This window comes from Salarias fasciatus (assembly GCF_902148845.1).
Source record: "Salarias fasciatus chromosome 23 unlocalized genomic scaffold, fSalaFa1.1 super_scaffold_20, whole genome shotgun sequence".
NCBI classification, from domain to species: Eukaryota; Metazoa; Chordata; class Actinopteri; order Blenniiformes; family Blenniidae; genus Salarias; species Salarias fasciatus.
The window spans coordinates 4,996,564-5,022,632 of record NW_021941230.1 but is presented as its reverse complement, the minus strand read 5'-3'; the positions used below and the strand labels follow the sequence as shown (position 1 = coordinate 5,022,632).

Below are 26,069 nucleotides of genomic sequence, written 5' to 3'. Positions count from 1 at the left end.
GAAAAAAAATCTGCCAGTATAAAAAATGAAAATTTGAGATTTATTAAGCTTATTACAAAATAAAAGTATCGTGATTAAAGGAAAAAATCTGCAGTAGAAAAAGTGAAAATTTTATGATTTTTTTTAATTATTTCAAATCAAAAGTACCTTAATTTAAGAAAAATAAATCTGCCAATAGAACAAGTGAAAATTGTAGGGTTTTTCTCACTCCTTTCAAAGTAAAAGTGTCTTAATTTAAGAAGAAAAAAAATCTTAAATCCAGTAAAATGAGGCATTTTCAGCTTAAAAAAGTTTCAAAAACTTGCTTAGATTTGCATATTTTTGCAGTTAACTGAGCACCGTGCTCATATTTATGGCAGATCTTGTTTTAACTTGTGGCCTGATCCTCCAATCAGAGGCAGTTTCAATCACAGGGGTGTCAAACATGAGTCCCGCGGACCAAAACCGGCCCATAAGAGATTCCAATTCGGGCTGCCAAACCTTCCAAAAATTGTCAAGAAATATAATAAAGACTTTTTGACTTTTTTTAAAAAACTTTAAAAACAATATTTTACAGTATTTTGCGCCAGACAGTTTCATTAAAATTGACTTTATTTTGAAATTCATCACAAATACTCTCAGACGTAACAAAGAAAATCTTCAACATTTCAATTCTAAATGAATTTAACTATTGTATTCTAGAGTTTTAAAAAGTGCTTCTGTTCATTGTTCATCATATTTATTAAAAACTCCTGGAATTTCTTCAACTATTATTATTTTTCTGACACTAGATTTTATATAAATGGAAGAAAAATACAATAAAATCTGCACATTAAAGAGAAACCATGCAAAAGAAGTATCGACCTCGGTGTGTGTGTGTGTGTGTGTGTGTGTGTGTGTGTGTTGAGAGAGAGTCAAAAAGTTGAGTTGAAGTGACATCTACACTGTAAAATAACCCAAATCTGAGCAAGTTTTTGAAAACTTGATTTGAGTGAAAATGTCTCAATTTACTGGATTGAAGATTTTTCTCGTAAATTAAGATACTTTTACTTTGAAATAAGTTAATGAAATCTGCTAATAGAACTAGTGAGATTGGCTGGGTTTTTTTAACATGTTTTACTTCGAAATTACTTTAAAATATTACAATTTCTGCTTGTTCTATCGGCTGATTTTTCCAAATTTAATTACCATAGTTTTACTTTGAAATATTTTTTAAAAAAAATCTACAGTTTCCACTTGTTTGATATCTTAAATTTTTTTCTTAAATTAAGATGCTTTTACTTTGAAATGATTAAAATTTTCTACATTTCTCACTTGTTCTATTGGCAGATTTTTTTAAATCAGAAATTAAGATAATTTTACTTAATCATAAAAAAATCTACAATTTTCACTTGTCCAAATGCCTGATTTTTTTCTTCAATTAAGATACTTTTACTTTGAAATAAGTAAAAAAAAAACCTACAGCTTTCACTTGTTTTATTTGCATTTTTTTTCCTTAAATTCAGATGCTTTTTAATAAGTTAAAAAATCTATCCATACAACAAGTGAAATTGGCTGATACTTTTTTTTTTACTTAAAAATAAGTAAAAAAAAAATCAACAATTTTCACTTGTTCTATTGGCTGTTTTTTTTAAGATACTTTCACTTTGAAATAAGGAAAAAAAATCCACCAATAGAAGAAGGTAAAACTGTCTTTATTCCAGAGAACTTCTCTTAAATCAAGTCTTTTATTTTGCTGAAATATAGTTTTTAAGTGAATTTATCTTAAAACCAGTAAAAACGAGACATTTTCACTCAAAACAAGTTTAAAAACTTGCTCAGGTTCGGATTTTTTTTTTACAGTGTGTGCCTCTACGCTGCTATTTGTTCTGTATAAATGCCTCCACCGCCTCCCTCACGATTGGCTGGCGCCGGAGGCAAGACTCCGCCTCCTCCAGGGAGCAGCCAGTCAGCAGGCAGAGCAGAGCCAGAGGGACGACCTGCAGGGAGGAGGAGACAAGATCCGTCCATCCACAGCGCTAAAAGACAAATTATTTCAAAGTAAAAGCATGTTATTTTCTGTAATAAAAAAAAAAAAATCTTTCAATAGAACAAGGGGAAATTGTAGATTTTTCTTCAATTATTTCAAAGTAAAAGTTTCTTAATTAAAGAAAAAAAAATCTACCAATACAGCAGGTGCAAATTTTACTTTTTTTTTTGTAATTTTGTTAAAAATCTTAATTTAAGCAAAAATAAATAAATAAATAAATAAATAAATAAATAAATAAATAAATAAATGAATAAATAAATAAATAAATAAATAAATAAATAAATACATCTGGAAAAAGAACAACTGAAAATTTTACATAATTTTACTTGTTTCAAAGTAAAAGTATCTTAATTAAAGAAAAAAAAACATTGTGAAAAGAACAAGTGAAAATTGCAGATTTTTTGTGGTTATTTCAAAGTAAAAGTATATTAATTAGAGAAAAAAATATCTGACAATAGAAAAAGTGGGGATTGTATTTTTTTAATTATCTCAAAGTAAAAGTATGTTAATTCAAGTAAAAAAAAAATCTGTCAATAAAACAACTTGAAGTTGTAGATTTTCTTTACTTATTTCAGGGTAAAAAAAAATCTTAATTTAAGAAAAATAGTCTGCCAAAAGTATTACTGAAAATTGTAGTTTTTCCCCTACTTATTTCAAAGTAAAAGTGTCTTAATTAAAGAAAAAAAAATCTGCCAATAGACCAGGTGAACAATTTACATTTTTTTAAATTCTTGTTACAAATATTAATTTAAGGAAAAATATATAAATAAATAAATAAATAAATAAATAAATAAATCTGGCAAAAGAACAAGTGAAAATTTTACATTTTTTGCACTTATTTCTAAGTAAAAGTATCTTAATTAAAGGAAAAAAAAACACTGTGTAAAGAACAAGTGAAAATTGCAGATTTTTTTGTTATTTCAAAGTAAAAGTATATTAATTAGAGGGAAAAAAAATCTTAATTTAAGAAAAATAATCTGCCAAAAGTATTACTGAAAATTGTAGTTTTCCTCTACTTATTTCAAAGTAAAAGTGCCTTAATTAAAGAAAAAAAATCTGCCAATAGACCAGGTGAAAAATTTACATTTTTTTAATTCTTGTTAAAAATATTAATTTAAGCAAAAATAAATAAATAAATAAATAAATAAATAAATAAATAAATAAATAAATAAATAACTCTGGCAAAAGAACAAGTGAAAATTTTACTTTTTTTACTTATTTCTAAGTAAAAGTATCTTAATTAAAGAAAAAAAACATTGTGAAAAGAACACGTGAAAATTGCAGATTTTTTGTTATTTCAAAGTAAAAGTATATTAGAGGGAAAACAATCTGATAATATAAAAAGTGGGAATTGTATTTTTTTTACTTATTTCAAAGTAAAAGTATCTTAATTCAAGTAAAAAAAATCTGCCAATAAAACAACTTGAATTTGTAGATTGTCTTTACTTATTTCAGAGTAAAAAAAACTCTTAATTTAAGAAAAAAAAATCTGTCAAAAGTATAACTGAAACTTGTAGATTTTTTTACTTGTTTCAAAGTGAAAGTGTCCTATTTTAAGAAAACAAATCAACCATTAGAACAAGTAAAAATTGTAGATTTTGTTTTTGTTTCAAAGTACAAGTATTTTATTCGAGAAAATAATCTGCCAATAGAAAAGTGAAAATCATAGATTTTTAACTTACGTCAAAGTAAAACCATCTTAATTACAGTAAAAACAATCTGTCAATAAAAGAAGTGAAAATTGTAGATTCTTAAAAAAAGTTATTTCAAAGTAAAAGCATCTTAACTGCAGAAACTTCTCTTAAACTTCTCTTAAATCAAGTTTTTCTATCTTCATGAAATATAATTTCTAAGTGAATTTATCTTAATGCAATAAAATGAGACATTTTCACTCAGAGCAAGTTTTAAAAAACTTTTTCAGATGTGGATTTTTTTACAGTGCAGACCTTCTCCCGGCTCCTGGCGGCGGCTGTGTGGACGGCGATGTCTCCGGAGACGCCGTCCACTCGGTGGATGACCTTCAGTAAAGCGTCTTCACATCGAGATTCAGGAAAACCAGAGAGAATCTGGAAGAAAATCAAGAATTCTAGTTTATTTAACTTAATGCGCACAATTTAATTAAAAAAAAAAAAATAATAATAATCTTAAGTTTAAATTACAGATATTTGCCTTCTGATTTAAGAGAAGACTTGATTGAAGAGAAGTTCTCTGGAATCAAGACAGTTTTACCTTCTTGTATTGGTGGATTTTATTTTCTTAAATTGAGACACTTTTACTTTGAAATAAGTAAAAAAAAAACTGCCAATAGAGCAGTAAAAATTATAGATTGTTTTTCCTTTTTCAAAGTAAAAGTATATTAATTGAAAACAAATATCTATCAATATGAAAATTGAAATTGGTAGATTTTTTTTTTTTACTTATTTCAAAGTAAAACTATTTGAATTTAAGGAAAACAAAATCTGCCAAATAATAAAAAGCGTAGATTTCGTAGATCTCATTTCCAAGTAAAAGTATCTCAATTTAATAAAAAATATCAACCAATACAACAAGTAAAATTGGCAGATTTTTTTATTTATTTCAAAGTAAAAGTACCCTAATCTAAGAAAAATAATATCAACCAATAAAACAAGTAAAAAATGCAGCTTTTTTTTTTGTTATTTCAAAGTAAAAGTACCTCAATTCAATAAAAAATATCTACCAATATAACATGTGAAAATTGTAAATTTATTTCACAGTAAAAGTATCTCAATAAAAAAAAAAAAATCTGCCAATAGTAACAAGTGAAAATTGCAGATTTTTTTGTACTTATTTCAAAGTAAAAGCATCTCAATTTAGGAAAAATTTCTGCAAATAGAAGAAGTGATTCATAAGTGAAATATAATTTTTAAGTGAATTTATCTTAAATCCATTAAAATGAGACATTTTCACTCAAAACCATAATTATAAAACAACTTGACCAGATTCTGACTTTCTGAGGTGCACTACCGGTAAATCGCCACTAGATGGCGGAAGAACCACACTCAGCTTCAGAATGTCTCCTGACGCCACCACTCTTTTCACTGGTAATCGGCCAATTATGGTTTGAAAAGTAACAAAGAAAAACATACAAATATTAAAATAAAAGAAAAAAAGTAATATTTACAGTCATATATGAGAAATAAATCCTTCAAAACACGCAGCTCCGCTTGTTTTGAGTAGAAAACTGAACTGAAGAGGTAAACTATGATTTATGTTGTGAGTATAGATTACAGTTTTTTTCTGTTTTTTATAAGTAAATGAAATGAAAGCATTGCGTTTTGTACGTCTGTCCACTTTATCAGGGAACATACACTGTAAAAAATCCAAATCTGAGCATTTTTTTTTTTACTTGTTTTGAGAGAAAATGTCTCTTTTTACTTGACTTAAGATAAATTAACTTAAAAATGATATTTCAGAAGGACATAAGGCTTGATTTAATTGAAGTTCTAATAAATTAAGACAGTTTTCACTTGTTAAATTCTCAGATTTTTTTTACTTAAATTAAGATGCTTTTAATTTGAAATCAGTCAAAAATCTACCATTTTCACTTGAGCTGTTGGCAGATTTCTGCACTTAAATTTTGATGCTTTTACTTTGAAATAAATAAAAAAAATCTACAATTTTAACTTGTTCTATTGGCAGATTTTTTTTCCCCAAATGAAGATATTGTGAAATAAGTAAAAAAAAAAATAGATACCAATACCGATAGAACAAGTGAATTTTTTTGCGATTTCAGAGAACTTCTCTTAAATCAAGTCTTTTTTTGCTGAAATATAATTTTTAAGTGAATTTATCTTGAATCCAGTAAAATGAGACATTTCACTAAAAACAAGTTTAAAAAAGTTGCTCAGATTTAGATTTTTTGCAGAGTAGAGAAAACTGTCATTTTAATGAGAAAGAAAACCAAAGAGTGCTGATTTCTACATACTCAAAAGCCACAAAAGAATAAATAAATAAGAAAATAAATGAATAAATAAGTGAGTGAATGAAAGGGTAAGGGAATGAATGACTGAAAGAATGAATGAAAGAGTAAGTGAGTGAGAGAGTGAGTGAGTGAAACAGTAAGTAAGTAAAACAGTGAGTGGGTGAGTGAGTGAGTGAGTGAGTGAATGAAAGAGTAAGTGAATGACTGACTGAATGACTGAAAGAGTAAGTAAGTGAGAGAGTGAGTGAGTGAAACAGTAAGTAAAAGAATGAGTGAGTGAGTGAGTGAATGAAAGAGTAAGTGAATGGATGACTGACTGAATGAATGAAAGAGTAAGTGAGTGAGTGAGTGAATGAAAGAGTAAGTGAATGAATGACCGAATGAATGAAAGAGTAAGTGAGTGAGTGAGTGAATGAAAGAGTAAGTGAATGGATGACTGACTGAATGAATGAAAGAGTAAGTGAGTGAGTGAGTGAATGAAAGAGTAAGTGAATGAATGACCGAATGAATGAAAGAGTAAGTGAGTGAGTGAGTGAATGAAAGAGTAAGTGAATGGATGACTGACTGAATGAATGAAAGAGTAAGTGAGTGAGTGAGTGAATGAAAGAGTAAGTGAATGGATGACTGACTGAATGAATGAAAGAGTAAGTGAGTGAGTGAGTGAATGAAAGAGTAAGTGAATGAATGACTGAATGAATGAAAGAGTAAGTGAGTGAGTGAGTGAATGAAAGAGTAAGTAAGTGAATGAATGTCTGACTGAATGAAGGAAAGAGTAAGTGAGTGAGTGAGTGAGTGAATGAAAGAGTAAGTAAGTGAATGAATGTCTGACTGAATGAAGGAAAGAGTAAGTGAGTGAGTGAGTGAATGAAAGAGTAAGTAAGTGAATGAATGACTGACTGAATGAAAGAGTGAGTGAGTGAGTGAGTGAGTGAATGAAAGACTAAGTGAATGAATGACTTGAATGAATGAAAGAGTGAGTGAGTGAGTGAGTGAGTGAGTGAGTGAGTGAGTGAGTGAGTGAGTGAGTGAAAAAGAAAGTAAGTTTGTAAATAAATAAATAAATAAATAAATAAATAAATAAATAAATAAACAAACAAACAAACAAATAAAGAGCCAGTGAAGTGCGGTAGTCTCCACCTGCAGCAGCCGGGCCGCTCGGCCGTACAGCTTGCTGTTGGTCACCTGCACGTCCACCATGTAGTTGCGGAAGACCTTCCCCTTTAAGACGTGAGCGCCGGTGCTGACGGCGTTCAGCACCAGCTTGGTGGACAGCTCCCACTGCTGATAGAGAGAGAGACAGAGAGAGAGAGAGAGAGAGAAATATCTAAACACAGCCTGTCATCTCAAAACAAGATCTGCAAGAAAACTAGAAAAAAAAAATCAATAGTTTGAATTATTTCCTGACTGTTGGAGTTTATTTGTGAGGAAAGAGGGCGGCAGAGCAAATGAGGCAAAACAGTCATTAATCATGCACTGGTGAGTCATGGAAGTGTGTGTGTGCGTGTGTGTGTGTGTGTGTGTGTGTGTGTGTGTGTGTGTGTGTGTGTGTGTGTGTGTGTGTGTGTGTGTGTGTGGTGTGTGTGTCACCATGTGGAGCGAGCTGTGTGGAGGCCAGGCGATGCTCAGTGTGGATAAACACAGCTGGTGCACGGCGTCCTGCAGGGGGCAGCAGGTGTGAGTGTTTAGCAGTGATGAGCTTCATGAAGCTCCATGAACCACTGGCTTTATTTTCTGCACTGTAAAAACTGCAAAAATTCGAAATCTCCCCAAATTCAATTGTCTTGTTTTCAGTCAAAAAGTTTCATCTCACTTGATTTCGAATCAATGAAAGACAGAGAGAGATTTTTTTTCAAATATTTCTAGAACAGATAGCACCATCTAGTGGCTTCAGAAAGTAAAGACAGTGGTTCATGAAGCTTCACGAACCACTCTTCATTTTCTGCACTGCAAAAACATCAAAATCTCAACAAGTTTTTTTTTTTTAAACTAGATTTCAGTTAAAAAAAAAAGTCAAATTTTATGAGATTTCAGATAACTTTACTTAAAATTATATTTCATCAAGATAGAAAAACTTGATTTAAAAGGTCTCTGAAATCAAGACAATTTTTACTTGTTCTAATGGCAGTTTTTTATGGATATTTCAAAGTACATCTAACTCAATTTAAGAGAAAAATCTGCCAATAGAAGAAGGTAAAACTGCCTTGATTTCAGAGAACTTCTCTTAAATAAAGTCTATCTTGACGAAAAATAATGTAGAAGTGAATTTATCTTAAATCAAGTAAAATGAGACACTTTCACTCAAAACAAGCTTAAAAAACTTGTTAAGTTTGTGACTTATTGCAGTGTGAAGCCACTAGATGGCACACTAGGTTCTAAGATAGAGGCTGGAGGACAACACCAGTGATGTGCAAATGAAGCTTCATGAACCACTGTCTTTATTTTCTTGAACATTTCTTGAAGAGGTTCAAGAAGCTTCATGACATGAAGACAGTGGTTTGTGAAGCTTCATGAACCACTGTCTTTATTTTATCAAGCCACTAGATGGCACTGTTTGTTCTAAGGACTGACAATGAAGTGAGCTCTCAAACATTTCTTGAACAGATAGTGCCATCTAGTGGCTTCAGAAAGTAAAGACGGTGGTTCATGAAGCTTCATGAAATGAAGACAGTGGTTCATGAAGCTTCATAAAATAAAGACAGTGGTTCATGAAGCTTCTTGAAATAAAGACAGTGGTTCATGAAGCTTCATGAAATAAAGACAGTGGTTCATGAAGCTTCATGGATTAAAGACACTTCACCTGCTCTTCCGATTCATTGCCCTCGGCGTGATGCCAAACGGCGTGGACTCCCCGCGTCTTCTCCCTCACCCTCCTCGCCGTCGCCACCACCTGGCTGAGGTTGTCTATGGATGGACGGATGGAGGGAATTCATCAGCAACCCGACGAGAACCGAGAACCGAACAGGAAGTGGAGGCGGTCTCACCGGCGTCCGAGTAGAGCAGGACGACCGTGTCCCGGTCCGTGAGGCCGGGGAGGACGAGGCGGAGGAAATCCTCGTGCGAGATGAGAAACTCGGGACCCTGATTTTAATTTTAATTTTTGATTTTAGCGTTTATTAAAAAAAAAAAAAACAATAATAAATCTTTGATTCATGAAGCTTCGTTTGAGTTCACACACACCAGATCACTTAAAGGACCCTCGTTGTTGTTCAGGCTGCTGTAGCCTCCGTTAATGAAGCCTCGGATGTCCTTGTAGTCTACACACACGCACGCACACACACACACACACACACACACACACACACACACACACACACACACACACACACACACACACACAGTCAACAATCCTCATCCATACATTGGATTTGTTGATTTTCCATCCGTTCACCTGCTCCGAACGTGGGGTTGCACTCGCTGGCGTCAATCAGTCCCAGCAGAGCCTGGGAGCCCCAGCCCAGGTAACACACTGTGCCACCGCACCGCAGACTGCAACACACACACACACACACACACACACACACACACACACACACACACACACACACACACTGATCCGACTGATTTATGTATACACTGCAAAAATTCAAAATCTGAGCAAGTTTTTTGAATTTGTTTTGAGTGAAAATGTCTCATTTTACGTGATTTAAGATAAATTCACTTGAAAATTATGAAATCTGAAATCAATACACTTTTCACTTGTTCTATTGGCAGATGGTTTCCGTTAAATTCAGATACTTTTACTTTGAAATAATTTAATAAAAATCTACAAATTTCACTTGTTCTACTGGCAGATATTTTTTCCTAAATTGAAATACTTTTACTTTGAAATAAATGAAAAAAATGTACAAATTTCACCTGTTCTTTTGGTGGATGTTTTTCCTTAAATTAAGATACTTTTACTGTGAAAAAAGTGAAAAACAATCTACAATTTTCACTTGTTTTTTTGGCTGATATTTTTCTCAAATTAAGATACTTTTACTTTGAAATTAGTAAGAAGAATCTGCAATTTTCACTTGTTCTATTGGTGGAAGTTTTGACGTCAATTAAGATACTTTTACTTTGAAATAAGTAAAAAAAAACTACAATTTTTACTTGTTCTATTGTCAGATGTTTTTCCTTACATTAAGACACTTTTACTTTGAAATAAGTAAAAAAAAAACTACAATTTTCACTTGTTCTACTGGCAGATATTTTTTCCTAAATTGAAATACTTTTACTTTGAAATAAATGAAAAAAAATGTACAAATTTCACCTGTTCTTTTGGTGGATGTTTTTCCTTAAATTAAGATACTTTTACTGTGAAAAAAGTGAAAAACAATCTACAATTTTCACTTGTTTTTTTGGCTGATATTTTTCTCAAATTAAGATACTTTTACTTTGAAATTAGTAAGAAGAATCTGCAATTTTCAATTGTTCTATTGGTGGAAGTTTTAACTTCAATTAAGATACTTTTACTTTGAAATAAGTAAAAAAAAACTACAATTTTTACTTGTTCTATTGTCAGTTGTTTTTCCTTAAATTAAGACACTTTTACTTTGAAATAAGTAAAAAAAAACTACAATTTTCACTTGTTCTATTGGCAGAACTTTTTTTCCTAAACTGAAATACTTTTACTTTGAAATAAATTTTAAAAGAATTTACAGTTTTTACTTGTTCTACTGGCTGTTTTTTTTTTTTTCATTAAATAAAAATAATTTTTACTTTGAAATAAATCTAAAAAATACACAAATTCACCTCTTCTTTTGGTGGACATTTTTCCTGAAATTAAGAGACTTTTACTTTGAAAAAAGTGAAAAACAATCTACAATTTTCACTTGTTTCTTTGGCTGATTTTTTTTTCTTAAATTAAGATACTGTTACTTTGAAATTAGTAAGAAGAATCTGCAATTTTCAATTGTTTTATTGGTGGAAGTTTTTCTTCAATTAAGATACTTTTACTTTGAAATAAGTAAAAAAAAACTACAATTTTTACTTGTTCTATTGTCAGATGTGTTTCCTTAAATTCAGATACTTTTACTTTGAAATAATTTAATAAAAATCTAAAATTTTCACTTGTTCTACTGGCAGAACTTTTTTTCCTAAATTGAAATACTTTTACTTTGAAATAAATTTTAAAAAATGGACAATTTTTACTTGTTCTACTGGCTGTTTTTTTTTCAATTGAATTAAAATAATTTTTACTTTGAAACAAAATTAAAAAATACACAAATTTCACCTCTTCTTTTGGTGGATGTATATCCTTAAATTAAGATACTTTTACTTTGAAATAAGTGAAAAACAATCTACAATTTTCACTTTTTTTTTGCAGATATTTTTCTCAAATTAAGATACTTTTACTTTGAAATTAGTAAGAGGAATCTGCAGTTTCCACTTGTTCTATTGGTGGAAGTTTTTCTTCAATTAATATACTTTTACTTTGAAATAAAAATCAAAAAATTCAAATTTTCACTTCTCCTATTGGCTGATTTTGTTTTTACTTATTTCAAAGTAAAAGCCTTCATTTAAGAAAAAAAACAATTATTTAACAGTGAAACAAGTGAAAATTGTCTTGCTTTTTTAGAACTTCTCTGAACTTTCTTTTATCTTTCTGAAATATAATTTTTAAGTGATTTTTTTTTTTCCAGTGTAAATTCTCATTGTGTTTCCTCTACCTGTGTCCGGCGGCCTCCACCAGGGCGGCGATCTCCTCGCTGTGGGTGTACGTCCTCTGGAAAGCTTCCTCATATGTCCTCATGTGCTGCAGGACGCCTCTGTCACAACACAAATTGATTTAATTTCACTACAATCTGCCAGAAAACAAAGAATTCCCCAGGTTCGCATGCAAGATAAGAGTCAGAAAATTACAAAACATTAAGAACTTCAAATTATTTCACAGGTACACACAGCCTCTCATCAAGTTTTTTTAAACTTGTTTTTTGTGAAAATGTCTCATTTTACTTGAATTAAGACAGTTTTTATTTCTTCGATTGGCGGATTTCTTTCCTTAAATTAAGATACTTTTACTTTGAAATAAATAAAAAAAAAATCTACAATTTTGACTTGATCTACTGTCTGATTTTTTTTTATATATATATAAATTTTACTTTGAAATAAATAAAGAAATCTACAATTTTGACTTGATCTACTAATTTTTTTTCATTGATGTTAAGATGCTTTTACTTTGAAATAAGTTCAAAAATGTGCCGATAGAACCAGTGAAGATTGAGTAGACATGTGTGCAAGCAGTAACATGACCAAGTCAGCGAACACAGGGAAGCACTTAGAAACGCCTCACGGCGGTGTGAAATCACGCCATCTGCACGCCACCGTCATGCATCTTACAATGAAACGTCTCTGAATCCATGTTTTTTGAGCTATTTGTGGTTCAGACTTGGTGAAATTTGTGGCAGGTTTCGTCTCGATCGTCTTACTCGAAGGTGACGGGTTGATGCGAGAAGGCGGCGGCGTGCGCGGCCGACAGGACCGCCTCCAGGAGGATCTTGGTGGCGCTGCCTCCCTTCATCCGGGACGAGCCGCTGACGGCTTCCGGCTGAGCGCACACACACACACACACACTCAAGAGTTTGACACTGATAGGAGTGGAGGGCGGGGATGTAAGAGCGGAGTGTGTGGGTTACCCCGACGGCCGGGTTGAGCAGGAAGGCGTCTCGAGTCTCGGCTCGCTCCTGCAGCCGCCGCACAACGCTGAGGAACGTGAAGGAGCACCCGGGGATGGGATCACTCCTGAGGAATCCAACCGTTAACCACACCAATCAAGAAGAAGAAGAAGTGACATCCTGCGATTTTGTCAAGCTCCAGCCTACACTGGTAAAAAGTGAAGATGATGGTGAACTGGAGAAAAGCTGGAACACTTTTATGTACAGTCTATGATGACGTCACGTAAGCTCCGCCCATCTTTTATATACAGTCTAGTGATGATGTCACGTTAGCTCCGCCCATCTTTAAAGGGTGATGCCACATTAGTTCTGCCAATCTTTAGGTGCGTTCGACATGAGAAAGCCAGAGGCAGACCTTTAAGACTTTTGAGCCGCCCCGCCCAGATTTGGCCCGGCGTCACTGATACGTAGGACCTACGGAGGGCATCGAAAACTCGCGAGACCCAAACGAGATCGGTCACAGAGGTAGCCGCGTGAGCTGCTCGAGAGCAACTCACCGCGGCTACCTGGCCCACCTCTCTGTTTCATACAGGCAGGGGATTGGACCCGAGCCCACTCGTCATCAGTTTGATGACAACAGGCTTTATTTGCATAAATAAACACCCTGTCCCGGCTCCAGCCCAGTGTGTGTGTGTGTGTGTGTGTGTGTGTTGGGGGGGGGGGGGGCCACGCATTGGTGGCAAAAAAGTAACGGAGCAACACTAAAACAGCATCCACAGATCAGAGGCCTGTTCTACCATGTCCAACAACGTATGATCATTAACCACACTGCTAAAAAGCACAAATAGTAAAAAAACAAATGATAAAATAAGCAGCTCTCACCTTCAGCAGAGCTGGAGTCTCCTCTTTTTTTGAATTTTGAACAGCACAACACTTCATATTGATTTGACCCAACCAGCCGAGTTCGCTGTTGTTTTTTAAGGACATAATAGACTGAAAACTTAATTTTTTTTAATGAAATGCTATATTTTGACTGAGGGGGCGAGGCAGTCTGCCCCCCCCCCCCCCCCCCCCCCCTTGACGCCTGGTCTGCACTTGCAGCAGCACGCACGCTTCACATGACAGAAGTCGAAACGTAACTTAAAATTATTGATTTTTTTACATTTTATTTATTTCAGTTAACTGAATATGAATTAACACAATGTGACACACGAAAGAAATTCTTTTGTTTTTAATAAGAAAAAATAAATTACCCTCTGACAGCTAGGGGGGGCAAGGAGGCACAGGCGGGGGGGCATTGACACCCCGGACACCCCTCACTGTGGGAGTCATGAGAAACACGAACATGGAGAACATAGCTTTGTCCGAGTTGGAGGCAGACTTATAACTCCGCCCCACGGCTGCGCCGTCTGCTTCGTCTAGCTCCGTCTGCCTCTGGCTTTGCCATCATGAATGCACCTTTTTATATAGTCTATGGATGATGTCATGTTAGCTCCGCCCATCTTTTAAGGGTGATGTCACATTAGCTCCGCCAATCTTTTATATAGTCTATGGATGATGTCACGTTAGCTCCACCCATCTTTTGCGGGTGACATCACGTTAGCTCCACCCATCTTTTGCGGGTGACATCACGTTAGCTCCGCCCATATTTCATACAGTCTATGGATGACATCACGTTAGCTCTGCCCATCTTTTAAGGGTGATGTCACATTAGTTCCGCCAATCTTTTATATAGTCTATGGATGATGTCACGTTAGCTCCACCCATCTTTTGCGGGTGACATCACGTTAGCTCCGCCCATCTTTTATATACAGTCTATGGATGACGTCACGTAAGCTCCACCCATCTTTTATAAACAGTCTATGGATGACATCACTTTAGCTCCGCCCATCTTTTATATAGTCTTTGGGTGACGTCACGCTGGCTCCGCCCATCTTTCCTTTACACTCTATAGTTTTAAACGTGCCTTGCTTGAGTTGCCGGGTTGAATCCTATGAGGACGGGGGTGTAGACCTCCGGGCGCCGCAGACAGAAGTCCAGTTGACCGGCGACAAACGGCGCCTGGAGGAACCGGCAAGAAAACACTTTAACGATCTTAAATCAACGCAGCAAGGCATCATGGGAGTCGGGTTTACTTACAGACAAGCCACAGGAGATACCGATGAACAAAACCTGCTTCTTTCCCTCACAGACCTGCAGAAAAACAAGACAATGGGTTAGGGTTAGAAAAGATAGGAAAGGTTTTTTGTTTTGTTTTTTCACTACTGTCTCACAGAGTCATGTGACCGTCATGACCATATATGGAAATAGACTGCACATTCAGCTGTTAGCAGCTGTCAATCAAACCAGTTTGCCTACCTTTAAAAACAATTTTTTTCAAAATAAAAGTCCTTTTTGATTAAAAACAATATTTAAATAAGTGGAAGCTAGGTCGGGATTAGCTGGCTTTCAATGTAAAATCCCTGTATCTCTTCAAAATGAAAGTCCTTGTTGATTAAAACTGATAGTAAAAACCTAAAAATTGGATATTTAAGTGGAAACTAAGCTAAGCGTTAGCTGGTATTCAATATAAACTCCCCAGATCTCTTCAAAATAAAAGTTCTTATTGACAAAAAATGACAGTAACCTAAAAATGAGCTGGCTCTCAAGATAAAAATCAGAAAATTCCTTCAAAATAAAAGTCCTTGTTAATTAAAACTGAAAGTAAAAACCAAAAAAATGTATATTTGAGCGGAAGCTAGGCTAGGGGTATAGCTGGCTTTCAACACAAAATCCCCAAATTTCTTCAAAATAAAAGCCCTTTCTTATTCAAAATGACAGAAAAAAACATAAAAACTGGATATTTGAGTGGAAACTAGGCTAGGGGTTAGCTGGCTTTCAATGTAAAATCCCCAAATTTCTTCAAAATAAAAGCCATTGTTGATTAAAATTGACAATTAAAACCTTTTAAATGGGTGTGAAGGAATGGCCAGGGTTGGGATTGACATACTTTCAAAATATTAGAAAAAAAATCCTTCAAAATAAAAGTCATTGTTTGTTAAGAATGACTGGTATACCCTGCAAAATTGGTATTTCTTCAACATTTAAAAAAGTCAGAGGTCATGATTTCAGACCAGTGTTCGCTGCGGTGTAGGCGACCTTGCTGTCAAATTAAGAGCCTGAAAGCCCTTCAAAATAAATGTCAATTTTTTTTTTTTGAAAAATGGCATTTGAAACAAAAAAAAAAATTTGTAATTTTTTTATTTTTATTTATCAGTTTTTTTATTTTATTTGTAGTTTTTATTTTTATGTGCATTACTGTTTTTATTGGTTTTTTTAGTTTTTATTTCATTTGTATTTTGTATTTTTATCTATTTTCAGTACTGTTTTCATTTATAAGTTTTAGTTTATTTGTATGTTTTATTTGTATTTATTTTTATTACTGTTTTTATTTTTGATTTTATTTGTATTTTTTATTTGATTGATTTTTAATCCTGTTTTATTTTTTTAGTTATTTTATTCATATTTTTTATTTTAAATTATTTGTTTTTTTCTTTTTTTTATTACTGTGTTGATTTATATGTAATTTTTTTGTATTTGTAATTTTTATTTTTATTACTGTTTTTATTTGTATTTTTATTTTATGTGTATTTTTTATTTTTATTTTCATTACTGTTTTTATTTATTTGTTTTTATTTTATCTTTTTTTCCATTTCTTTTTATTACTGTTTATATTTATTAGTTTTTATTGTGTGCTTATTTATTATCTTATTTTATTTTCTATTTATTTTATTACTGTTTGTATTTATTGTAATACGTATTTATTCTTATTTTATTTTATTTATTTTTTATTTTTTTATTACTGTTTTCCACTGCTTTGTCCTGACCTTCTCCAGACCGGCCACGCCCAGCCCAGCGTCGTCCTCAGGAGCTTCTTGGGACGTAAACAGAGCCCTGAAGAATCAAGAACCCAACTGAAAAAAACCCACATTTAAAAAAAAATTTCACTCAAACCGAATCGACACCACCCTCACAAACCAACCTGTCTCCCCCGGCGATGACGTAGGAATAAACCGGCTGGCGGTCCAGCCGCCGCAGCTCCCGGTTGAACGCCGACTGACAACAAAAGAACATCCAGGAAATCAATTTCCCTCTAATCTGATTGGTTGATTTAAAAAAAAAAAAATACAAATACAAATAAAATAAAAACTAAAAAATAAATAAAAACAGTAGTAAAGATAAATAAAAAGATAAAAATAAAATAAAAACTAAAATAATCATAAATTGTAATAAAAAAATACAACTAAAATTTAAAACATTTTAAATTGAAAAGTAAGTAAAAACAGTGATGACATTAAATTAAAAAAAACAAACAAAATAAAAGCTAAAAAAAAATAAAAACTGTAATAAAAATAAAAAACAAATAAAAAGTAAAGAAAATAAAAATAGTAGTAAAATTAAATAAAAAGATACAAATAAAATAAAAACTAATAAATAAAAAACTGTAAAAAATGTAAAATAAAAAATGCAAATAAAAGAAAAAAAATAGAAAGTAAGTAAAAACATTGATGACAATCAATTAAAATTAAAATTAAATTAAAATTAATGCTAAAAAAAATAAAAACAGTGATAAAAAAAAATACAAATAAAATAAAAACCGACTGACAACAAAAGAACATCCAGGAACTCAATTTTCCTCTAATCTGATTGGTTAATTTTCGTAGGGCAACTATTACCGCTGCAAGGAACGCCAGGCGGCCAGAAGTTCCGCAGCCGCTCAGCACGATGGCGCCCTCCTCTGGACCCTAGAAAAAAAAATTTTTTTTGTTCGCCAAATATGAATAAATATGTAAAAATAAATCGTTAAAATAAAATACCTTTAATATGATCTCCACCCTCTTGGCGACCTCCATTACTGTTTTCACCACGCCTTCACTCAGAAGCCTCTACAGATTAGAATCAGTCAGTAAATAAAGATGAGAGGCACTTAAAGGGGATTTACACTGTAAAAAAATCAAAATCTGAGCAAGTTTTTAAAACTGGTTGTGAGTGAAAATGTCTCATTTTATTTGATTCAAGATAAATTCACTCAAAAATTTGATTTAATCAAGATAGAAAGAATTGATTTTAGAGAAGTTCTCTGAAATCAAGACAGTTTTCACTTCTTCTATTGGTGGATTTTTTTTTACTTAAAGTAAGATACTTTTAATTTGAAATGAATAAAATATATATAATTTAGACCTGTTAAAATGGAAGATTTGTTTTCTTGAATTAAGATACTTTTACTTTGAAATGAGTTAAAAAATCGACAATTTCCACTTGGTGTATTGGCTTTGGATTGGTTTTTCTCTTGTTTCAATGTGAAAGTATCTTCATTTAAGAAAAAAAATCTGCAAATAGAACAAGTGAAAATTGGCGATTTTTTTAAACTTATTTCACAGTATATATATATATATTGTGGCGTTCGAGCGGCAAGTTCAGGCAAGAAGATGAGGCGGAGATTGCTCTGTTGCTCAACCCAGCTTTACTGTTATAACAACTAAGCACAGGGAGCATTTCACACACCAACACTGAGACAACATCATGGCGGCCTGTAGGCCCCAGGTCACTCCCCAGGTAACCCCCTTGACCCACGGTCCGACACATGTGCAAATAAAAGGACACAAACAGCACATAACAGTAAGCAAAACAACCATAATGAAAAGAAACACAAATAAACCACAAAACACACACAAATGGCCCGGAACGGCCCCCGAACTCAGTCCCGTGTCCCATAAGCCTTTGCGGCTTCACACACAGTTCTGGGGCAGCGGCTCTCTAGCGCCCCTAGCGACCCCCGCGGTCGCTACAATATATATATATATATATATATATATATATATATATATATATATATATATATACCGTATTGGCCCGAATATAAGACGACTCCGATTATAACACGACCCCTATTTTTCAAAGATTATTTTGTTAAAAAAAAAAAAAAAAAAGCTGAAGACAATAAGGTCACTCATAAAACAACTTTTTAATATACAATTATTTAAACTCAAAAACTCACAACTGAGATAACATTTCACAAGATATAAAATGAAAAAAAATATTAATACAGTATTGAATAAAAAAATGTATTCTCTTTCTCAAAATAAGCAACAAATAAGAAGGCTCAAGGGGTCAAAACTGCATAAATGATGTAAATAACTGTCCAGTTCCTTCAGCTGAATCAGGCTCTGGTGGTGGACATTCCGTCTTTCCGTCTTTCAGAGACGTATTCACTCACCCTTCTATCAGTCTCTCTGAAGCGTCTACTCTTGGGACCACGGAAAGCTTTTCTCATAGCGTCAGCATCTGTAGCCGTTTTTTCTGTGCTCTCCAATAAGAACGAGGCTCTGCTCCACCAGATCTCCTGGCGGCTTGGCAGTAGTTTGATGACTCTGCTGCGTTGATCACCATCAGTTTAAAGTTGGTATCATAACTTCGCCTCTGTTGTTTGCTCAGTTGTCCAGCGTTCGAGCCCCGTTGTTCCAGATGATCCGTGATTTTTCAACAGATCATTTGATCTTGTCACTCCACTCGCTCTCTGGTCAGTGATATTTTGCCTCCATCTAGCGGCGCAGATGTGTACTGACCATCTAACGTAAGTCCGCGATTATAATACGACCCCACTTTTGAGGATGCAATTTCTGGAAAAAAACACCGTCTTATATTCGGGCCAATACGGTATATATACAGTATATATATATATATATATATATATATATATATATATATATATATATATATATATATATATATATATATATATATATACATATATATATATATATATATATATATATATATATATATATATTTCTCTTTAATCAAGACAATTTTCACTTTTAGTATTGGCAGATTCTTTTTTTTACTCATTTCAAAGTAAAAGTATCTCAACAAAAAAATTCTGCCAATAGAACAGGTGAAAATCATCTTGATTTCAGAGAACTTCTCTTAAATCAAGTCTTTCTATCTTGATGAAAGATAATTTTGAAGTGAATCTATCTTAAATAAAGTAAAATGAGACATTTTCACTCAAAACTAAAAAATTTGCTATGACTTTCATTTTTTGCAGTGTTTTTCCATTAGAGGTCCTCAAGGGGGATTTTGTACCTGGTAGATTCCGCCTGAATCCTCCTGGAACATCTGGGCGTCGCAGGCCTGCAGCATCTGGACGATGCGTCCGGGCGAGGCCCGGTCCAGATCCCGGGTCAGGGGGTTGGACTTCTCCGAGACCGGGAGGGACGGCTCGAAATCTGGGGACTGAAACGCCCGGTTGTGGCTGCTTTTGAGAGTGTTTTCTCCGTTCAATAACAAGCAACGTTTCAGCAGTGTCACAGCAAAAAACTGGCTTTATTCTATTAAAAATAAATAAATAAATAAAAAAAATAATAAATCGGTCGAGATCGGGGGTGTCAAACATAAGGCACGTGGGCCAAAAACTGGCCCCAGCAGAGGCTTCAATCCGGCCAGCCAAACCGCCAAGAAAACTTTTAAAAATGTCAAAGAAAACTCTGATTTTTAACAAATTTCTCAGTGATGATGCCATGAAAGCTAGCAACCTTAGGACTAGCAAGCTAGCCTCAAAGCCATGCTCTCTGGGTGTAAAAATACCCATAATGCAACAGCTTCAGAAGAAATTTGACAGTAATTAGCACCAATACAATAGGCTTCATGTTGAAATTTGCAGAAAATTTCCAGTCGGAATTGTTTGATTTCAGGAAATTATAAACAGTTCTGTCATACAAACGCTACGCTACAACAAAGAGAAGTTTTAAAAATGTAAATTGAATGGTTCATACGGCGCTATTTTACAGGTCATGGTAAACATTTGGGTTTGACACTGGTTTAGAGAATGAAATGACCTACATCTAGAATAAAATATCCATAAATATGCCAAAAAGAAAGAAAGTTTTTGTAGTAAACTGAGCAAACGCAGGAATTAAAGTTGCTCTTTTAAGACTAGTGTGTAAAATGTCTATCTAATAAAGCTTCAGGGTGGTTCAGAGAACCCAAAACCCAGAACCAAAAACCAAAACCCAAACCCACCAAGAACCCAGAATCCAAAACCTAAAACTGGGAACCCAAAACCAAGAAACCCAAAACTGAGAACCCAAAACCTAAAAGTGAAAAACCAAAACCAAGAACCAAGAACCCAAAACCAAGAACCCAAAACCTAAAAGTGATAAAAGTAAAACCGAGAACCAAGAACCCAAAACCAAGAACCTAAAACTAGAACCCAAAAACCAGGAACCCAAAACTGAAAACTCAAAACCGAGAACCCAAAATCCATAACCTAAAACTGAGAACCCAAAACCAAGATCCAAGAACTCAAAACCGAGAACCTAAAACCCTAGATCCCAAAAACCGAGAACCCAAAACCAAGATCCAAAAGCTCAAACCCGAGAACACAAAACCAAGAACCTAAAACTGAGAACTCAAAACCGAGAACCCAAAACCCATAACCCAAAACTGAGAACCCAAAAAAAAAGAAGTGAGAACCTAAAACCCTAGAACCCAAAACTGAGAACCTAAAACCCTAGATCCCAAAACCGAGAACCCAAAACCAAGATCCAAGAACCCAAAACCCAAAACCGAGAACCCAAAACTGAGAACCTAAAACCCTACATCCCAAAATCAAGAACCCAAAACCAAGAACCAAGAACCCAAAACCAAGAACCAAGAACCCAAAACCAAGAACCCAAAACCAAGAACTGAGAACCTACAACCCTAGAACCCAAAACTAAGAACCCAAACCCTAGATCTGAAAACCAAGAACCCAAAACCTAGAAGCCAAAACCCAGAACCTAGAACAGAGGCCTTCTAGCAAAGCCGCTCTACATTCAGACATCTGGATTCATGCATTGTACTAAACTGACCAAGTTAAACAGCAAACGACCCGTTTTCACGTGGTTAAAAACTCCCATAAAGCATTGCAACAACTTCATAAAACTTGCATTTCCCAGCTTTGCAGATATCTTTCTGTTACCGACTCGCCGCCGCCTCAGATTTCTTGCACCTACCTCCCACTGCGATCCCGCCATGGTGACACGGGCGTCCTTCTCCCTGCCTGGAAACTGCCGAGCGCAGCTTTTTGAAACACATGTGTTCTAACAAGAGGTGTCAAAGGTCACTTCCAGACCTTTGAGACCAGAGGATCACATGGCGACAAAAACACCTGTGAAATGCTGATTTATGTCTTCATCCCAGCTCAGCACTGCAAAAAATGGTCTCCCAAAATACAAGATATCAAGACTAAACAAAATTACTCTTAAGTACATTTTACTGGAATAGAAATTGATAGAATTCTGAATCAAGAAATAAGTCTTTTTCATTCATTCATTTTCCGCCGCTTCATCCCTTTCGGGGTCGCGGGTGGCTGGAGCTGATCCCAGCTGCTGTGGGCGAAGGCGGGGTACGCCCTGGACAGTTCGCCAGTCTGTCGCAGGGCTGACATATATAGACAAACAACCATTCACTCACACATTCATACCTAGGGGCAATTTAGGGTGATCAATTAACCTACCATGCATGTTTTTGGACCGTGGGAGGAAGCCGGAGTACCCGGAGGGAACCCACGCACACACGGGGAGAACATGCAAACTCCACACAGAAAGGCCCCGAGCCCCGGCCGGTATTTGAACCCAGGACCTTCTTGCTGTGAGGCAAGAGCGCTAACCACCGCGCCACCGTGCGGCCTGAGAAGATAGAAATAAGTCTCTCTGTCTTAAATTGATCTGAAATCAAGTGAGATGAGACTTTTTGACTGACAACAAGATGAATCAACTTGGTAAGATGCTGATGTTTTGCAGTGTAATAAAAGTAAAGTTCCAAATATCTGAATTTTGTTGAGTTTATTTAATGGATCGACACTTTGGGAGTATAAAAAGTGGATTTATGGCTGAAAAAATGGGACGTTTGGAAGAAAATAAGTGTCGAAATAAAGGTTTTCATGTAGAAATGTAAGGAAATGTTCAACAACTGTTGATTAAACGCAAGAAAAACCACATACACTGTAAAAAAACTGTGGACTAAATGCGAGATATCAACACTAAATGAAAGAAAATGACTCCTGCAACTAGTGAAATGATCTTAAATTGATCTGAAATCAAGTGCGACAAGACTTTTTGACTGAAAACAAGACCAATGAACTTGGGACGATTTTGAATTTTTGCAGTTTTTACAGTGCAGAACTAGTTTAAACTATGGATGAGAGAACTTAACAAGGCTCTAAATGTAGAAAACGTCCGACAAAACAAGTAAGATCCTAGTTAAACACTGACATCACAAAAAAAAACATGTTGATACAAATAATACACTGCAAAAATGGCTGCATTAAAACTAATTAAATGAGCTATAAGTACATTTTACTGAAAAGATCTTGATAAAAGAATTTTAAATGAAGACATAAGTTTTTGAATTGAGTCTTAAATTGATCTGAAATCAAGTGAGACGGGACTTTTTGACCGAAAACAAGATGAATCGCCTTGGTAAGATGTTGATTTTTTGCAGTATAAGAAAATTAAAGTTCCAAATATCTGAATTTAGTTGAGTTTATTTATTGAAGTGACACTTTTGGAGGATAAAAAGTGGATTTACGCCTGCAAAAATGAGACTTTTGGAAGGAAACGCGGAAAAATAAGTGTCAAAATAAAGGTTTTGGTGTAGAAATGGAAGAAAATGTTCAATAATTGTTGATTAAACACAAGATAAACAACATACACTGTAAAAAATGTGGCAAAAATACAAGATCTCAACAGTACATGAAAAAAATGACAAAAAGAGATCTGGATAGAGGAATTTTACATCAAGAAATAAGTCTCTCTGTCTTAAATTGATCTGAAATCAAGTGAGGTGAGACTTTTTGACTGAAAACAAGACCAATGAACTTGGTGAGATTTTGAATTTCTGCATTTTTTTGCAGTGTAAAGACACTTTCTTCGATCTCTTCAGTTGGAATCCGGCACGATGCGACACCACCTCCAGATAACGGAGTCACGACGGAGCGCCGCTCTCCGTCACGCTCAGCTCTGACTCAGACATTAACGCTCAAACGGCACCGCAGATGTCTGGTTTCATGAATAATGGGCTCGGGTGATGCATGTTCTCCACTGGCGTTCCTCCAAGCAGTGAGAGACATATTAGACTCCACAATCTGCTGCCCTGTCAATATTTTCACGCTCAGAATCGGTGGGATCTCGGGCTCTGAAAACAGTTAAAAATGAATAAAAATGTGCCACAGAAAGATAAAAATACACAAAATAATCCCAGAGAGCGAAGAAACATGAACGTTCGAACATTATTAAGACAGAAATGTGAATAAAGATTGTCAAAACTGGTCCATAAACTAAGAAAATGATCACAAAAAACTACAAAACTATAAAAAACTGTAAAAAAACAAACAAACAAAAAAACATTAAAAAAAGATATAAAACTGTATAGCGAGACAGATTAAATACAAATAAAAAGAGTAAATCATCACTATAGGTGAACTAAAACAAAAGTGATGGTGAAGAAATGCAATATAACCAGAATGACAAAGAAATAAATACTTAAAGACAAAAGTGAACAAAAAAAAAAAAAAAAAACAACACAAAACAACCATAAAGACGAGAAAAATTCCCAAAATGACCATAAAAAAATACAAAAATGGGACAGTAGGATTAAAAAACAGTCGTGGAAAGGAAACATTTAAATTATGATGAGAGATAACTACATTTCAGATGATTTGTTTTCACAAAAAATGCAAAAATAAAGGGAAAGAGACATTTAAATGAATAAAATGAACACCAAAACGACACAAATATAAGTTGTTTACAAGAACCCCCCAAAAATAGCCATTAAAATACAAAAAGGAAGACAAAAAAAGCTTTAAGGAAACACAGAACTCCCAGAAAAAGAGAGAAAAAAATGGAAAGAAAGATGTTAAATGAAGAAAAAAGAGATTAAATATTGCCATTAAACAGCAATATAACCATTAACAGATAAAAAAAAATCATTCAAGGACTTGTAACTTGCTTTTCCCAGCATGCCACACTCACCTCCGGTCAACAGCAAGCTGTTTTATCACGCCGAAAACAACGGAGAACTTTTAAAATAGGAAATATTCACCCTTCTATCCGCCATGTTTTTTCAACACGTCCAAAACGACGCCGCTTCATGTTACCCCGGAACCTGTATAACAGCATGACCATGATGAGCAAAGATATACAAAACATAGACCCCACGTCGACAGTGAACGGGACGTGACTTTATGGTCTATATTGTGTATATCTATGCTAGTGCCTACATGCGGAAATTGACGGTGATTTTTTTTATTAGCAAAAAACAGTATACAAAGAAAAATTAAAAATAAAAACATAAAATTAAACATAACAGTACAGCGAGAGAACGCCAGGGGGGTACGTACAGTATAAACTGCATTATACAATGTCAATTTTTTTTTTTTTTCTGTGAAGCGCTATAGCGCTGTACTGACTGTAGTCTGTGTTACATCGCCAGTCCTCCTGGTGTGGCGACTGTGTGTATTACACACGTCCGGTAAAAATGGCGGAGGGACAGAAAACATTAAAGGGACTTAGGGCAACTTTACAACATTTACCTCAGTGCTGCCGTGATAGGATAACTGCAGCCACCAGCCAAGGCGGCACGGGAGTGCGCACAAACACTTTTTTTTTTTTTCACTCATGAGATAACGCTGATAAAGTCCTTTTTTTCTCCGTGGTGGCACTTTTTTGTGGGCTTTGTGTGGATGCAGGTCGTTTGATGGCTGCTGAAGAATTCATTTGTATCCCAGCAGTGTTTGAGTCCGTGTCCACGGCGGCCATGTTCTTCCTGTTCAAGAGCTGTCGGCAGTGCGCATACAGCGTCAATTTACGTCACATCTACACGATTGCGTGGGAAATTCGGATGCCGAACTGCAGCCAATTATGTGGCACACAGCCTGTAGATGGCAACAGACACGAATTGGCCTGTTATTTTAGGTTTGTAATGCTTCACGGCCCATTAGCATTGAATAAACTGGAAATGCATGTGTAGTTTTTCACAAATCTTGCCTTAAGTCCCTTTAAACTTCGATGTTGAGATTTAATTTTTTTCACATCGATTGAAAAAAAAAAAACGAATTATTCAAATTAATTCGATATATCGCCCAGCTCTAAACTGCACTACTATTTATTACTGTTTTAGTACTGTTTGATATTTGTTTTCAGTAAATGAGCTCAGTACATTTTACTGGGTTCAAACTGGCTCTAAAGATTGTTCTGCTCTTTTTGAACATTTTAAAATCTAAGCCTCTCTCTTATTCCATTAAAAGCCTGGTGCAGCTACACTTGAGACAAATACAAGCCCCGGCTACTATAAGAGGATTTACAGTATATGAAGTTTTGCACAAATGTTAACAGTAGTCACAGCTTTTTTTGTTAATAGAGTCTTTTAGGGTTGAGACATAATATAGTGTGTCACTGTGAAAATGTTTGAAATTGGGTTTAGTGCTTGAAAATGTCCATTT

The 26,069-nt window shown here is 34.5% G+C and overlaps 1 protein-coding gene across 1 annotated transcript; it reads right to left on the bottom strand.

Annotated features, from left to right (window-relative positions):
* Positions 1–1,838: 1,838 nt before the first annotated feature.
* Positions 1,839–21,603, bottom strand: gckr (glucokinase (hexokinase 4) regulator). Its single transcript, XM_030085726.1, has 19 exons — positions 21,583–21,603; positions 19,673–19,822; positions 17,404–17,472; positions 17,263–17,331; positions 16,569–16,642; positions 16,414–16,480; positions 14,687–14,740; positions 14,514–14,608; positions 12,569–12,674; positions 12,362–12,480; positions 11,603–11,701; positions 9,340–9,437; positions 9,129–9,205; positions 8,933–9,029; positions 8,749–8,852; positions 7,539–7,607; positions 7,089–7,232; positions 3,955–4,074; positions 1,839–1,958 (listed from the first exon to the last, which is right to left on the bottom strand). The coding sequence occupies exons 1-19, from the start codon at positions 21,601–21,603 to the stop codon at positions 1,839–1,841; spliced, it is 1,752 nt and encodes a 583-aa protein (XP_029941586.1).
* Positions 21,604–26,069: the final 4,466 nt, after the last annotated feature.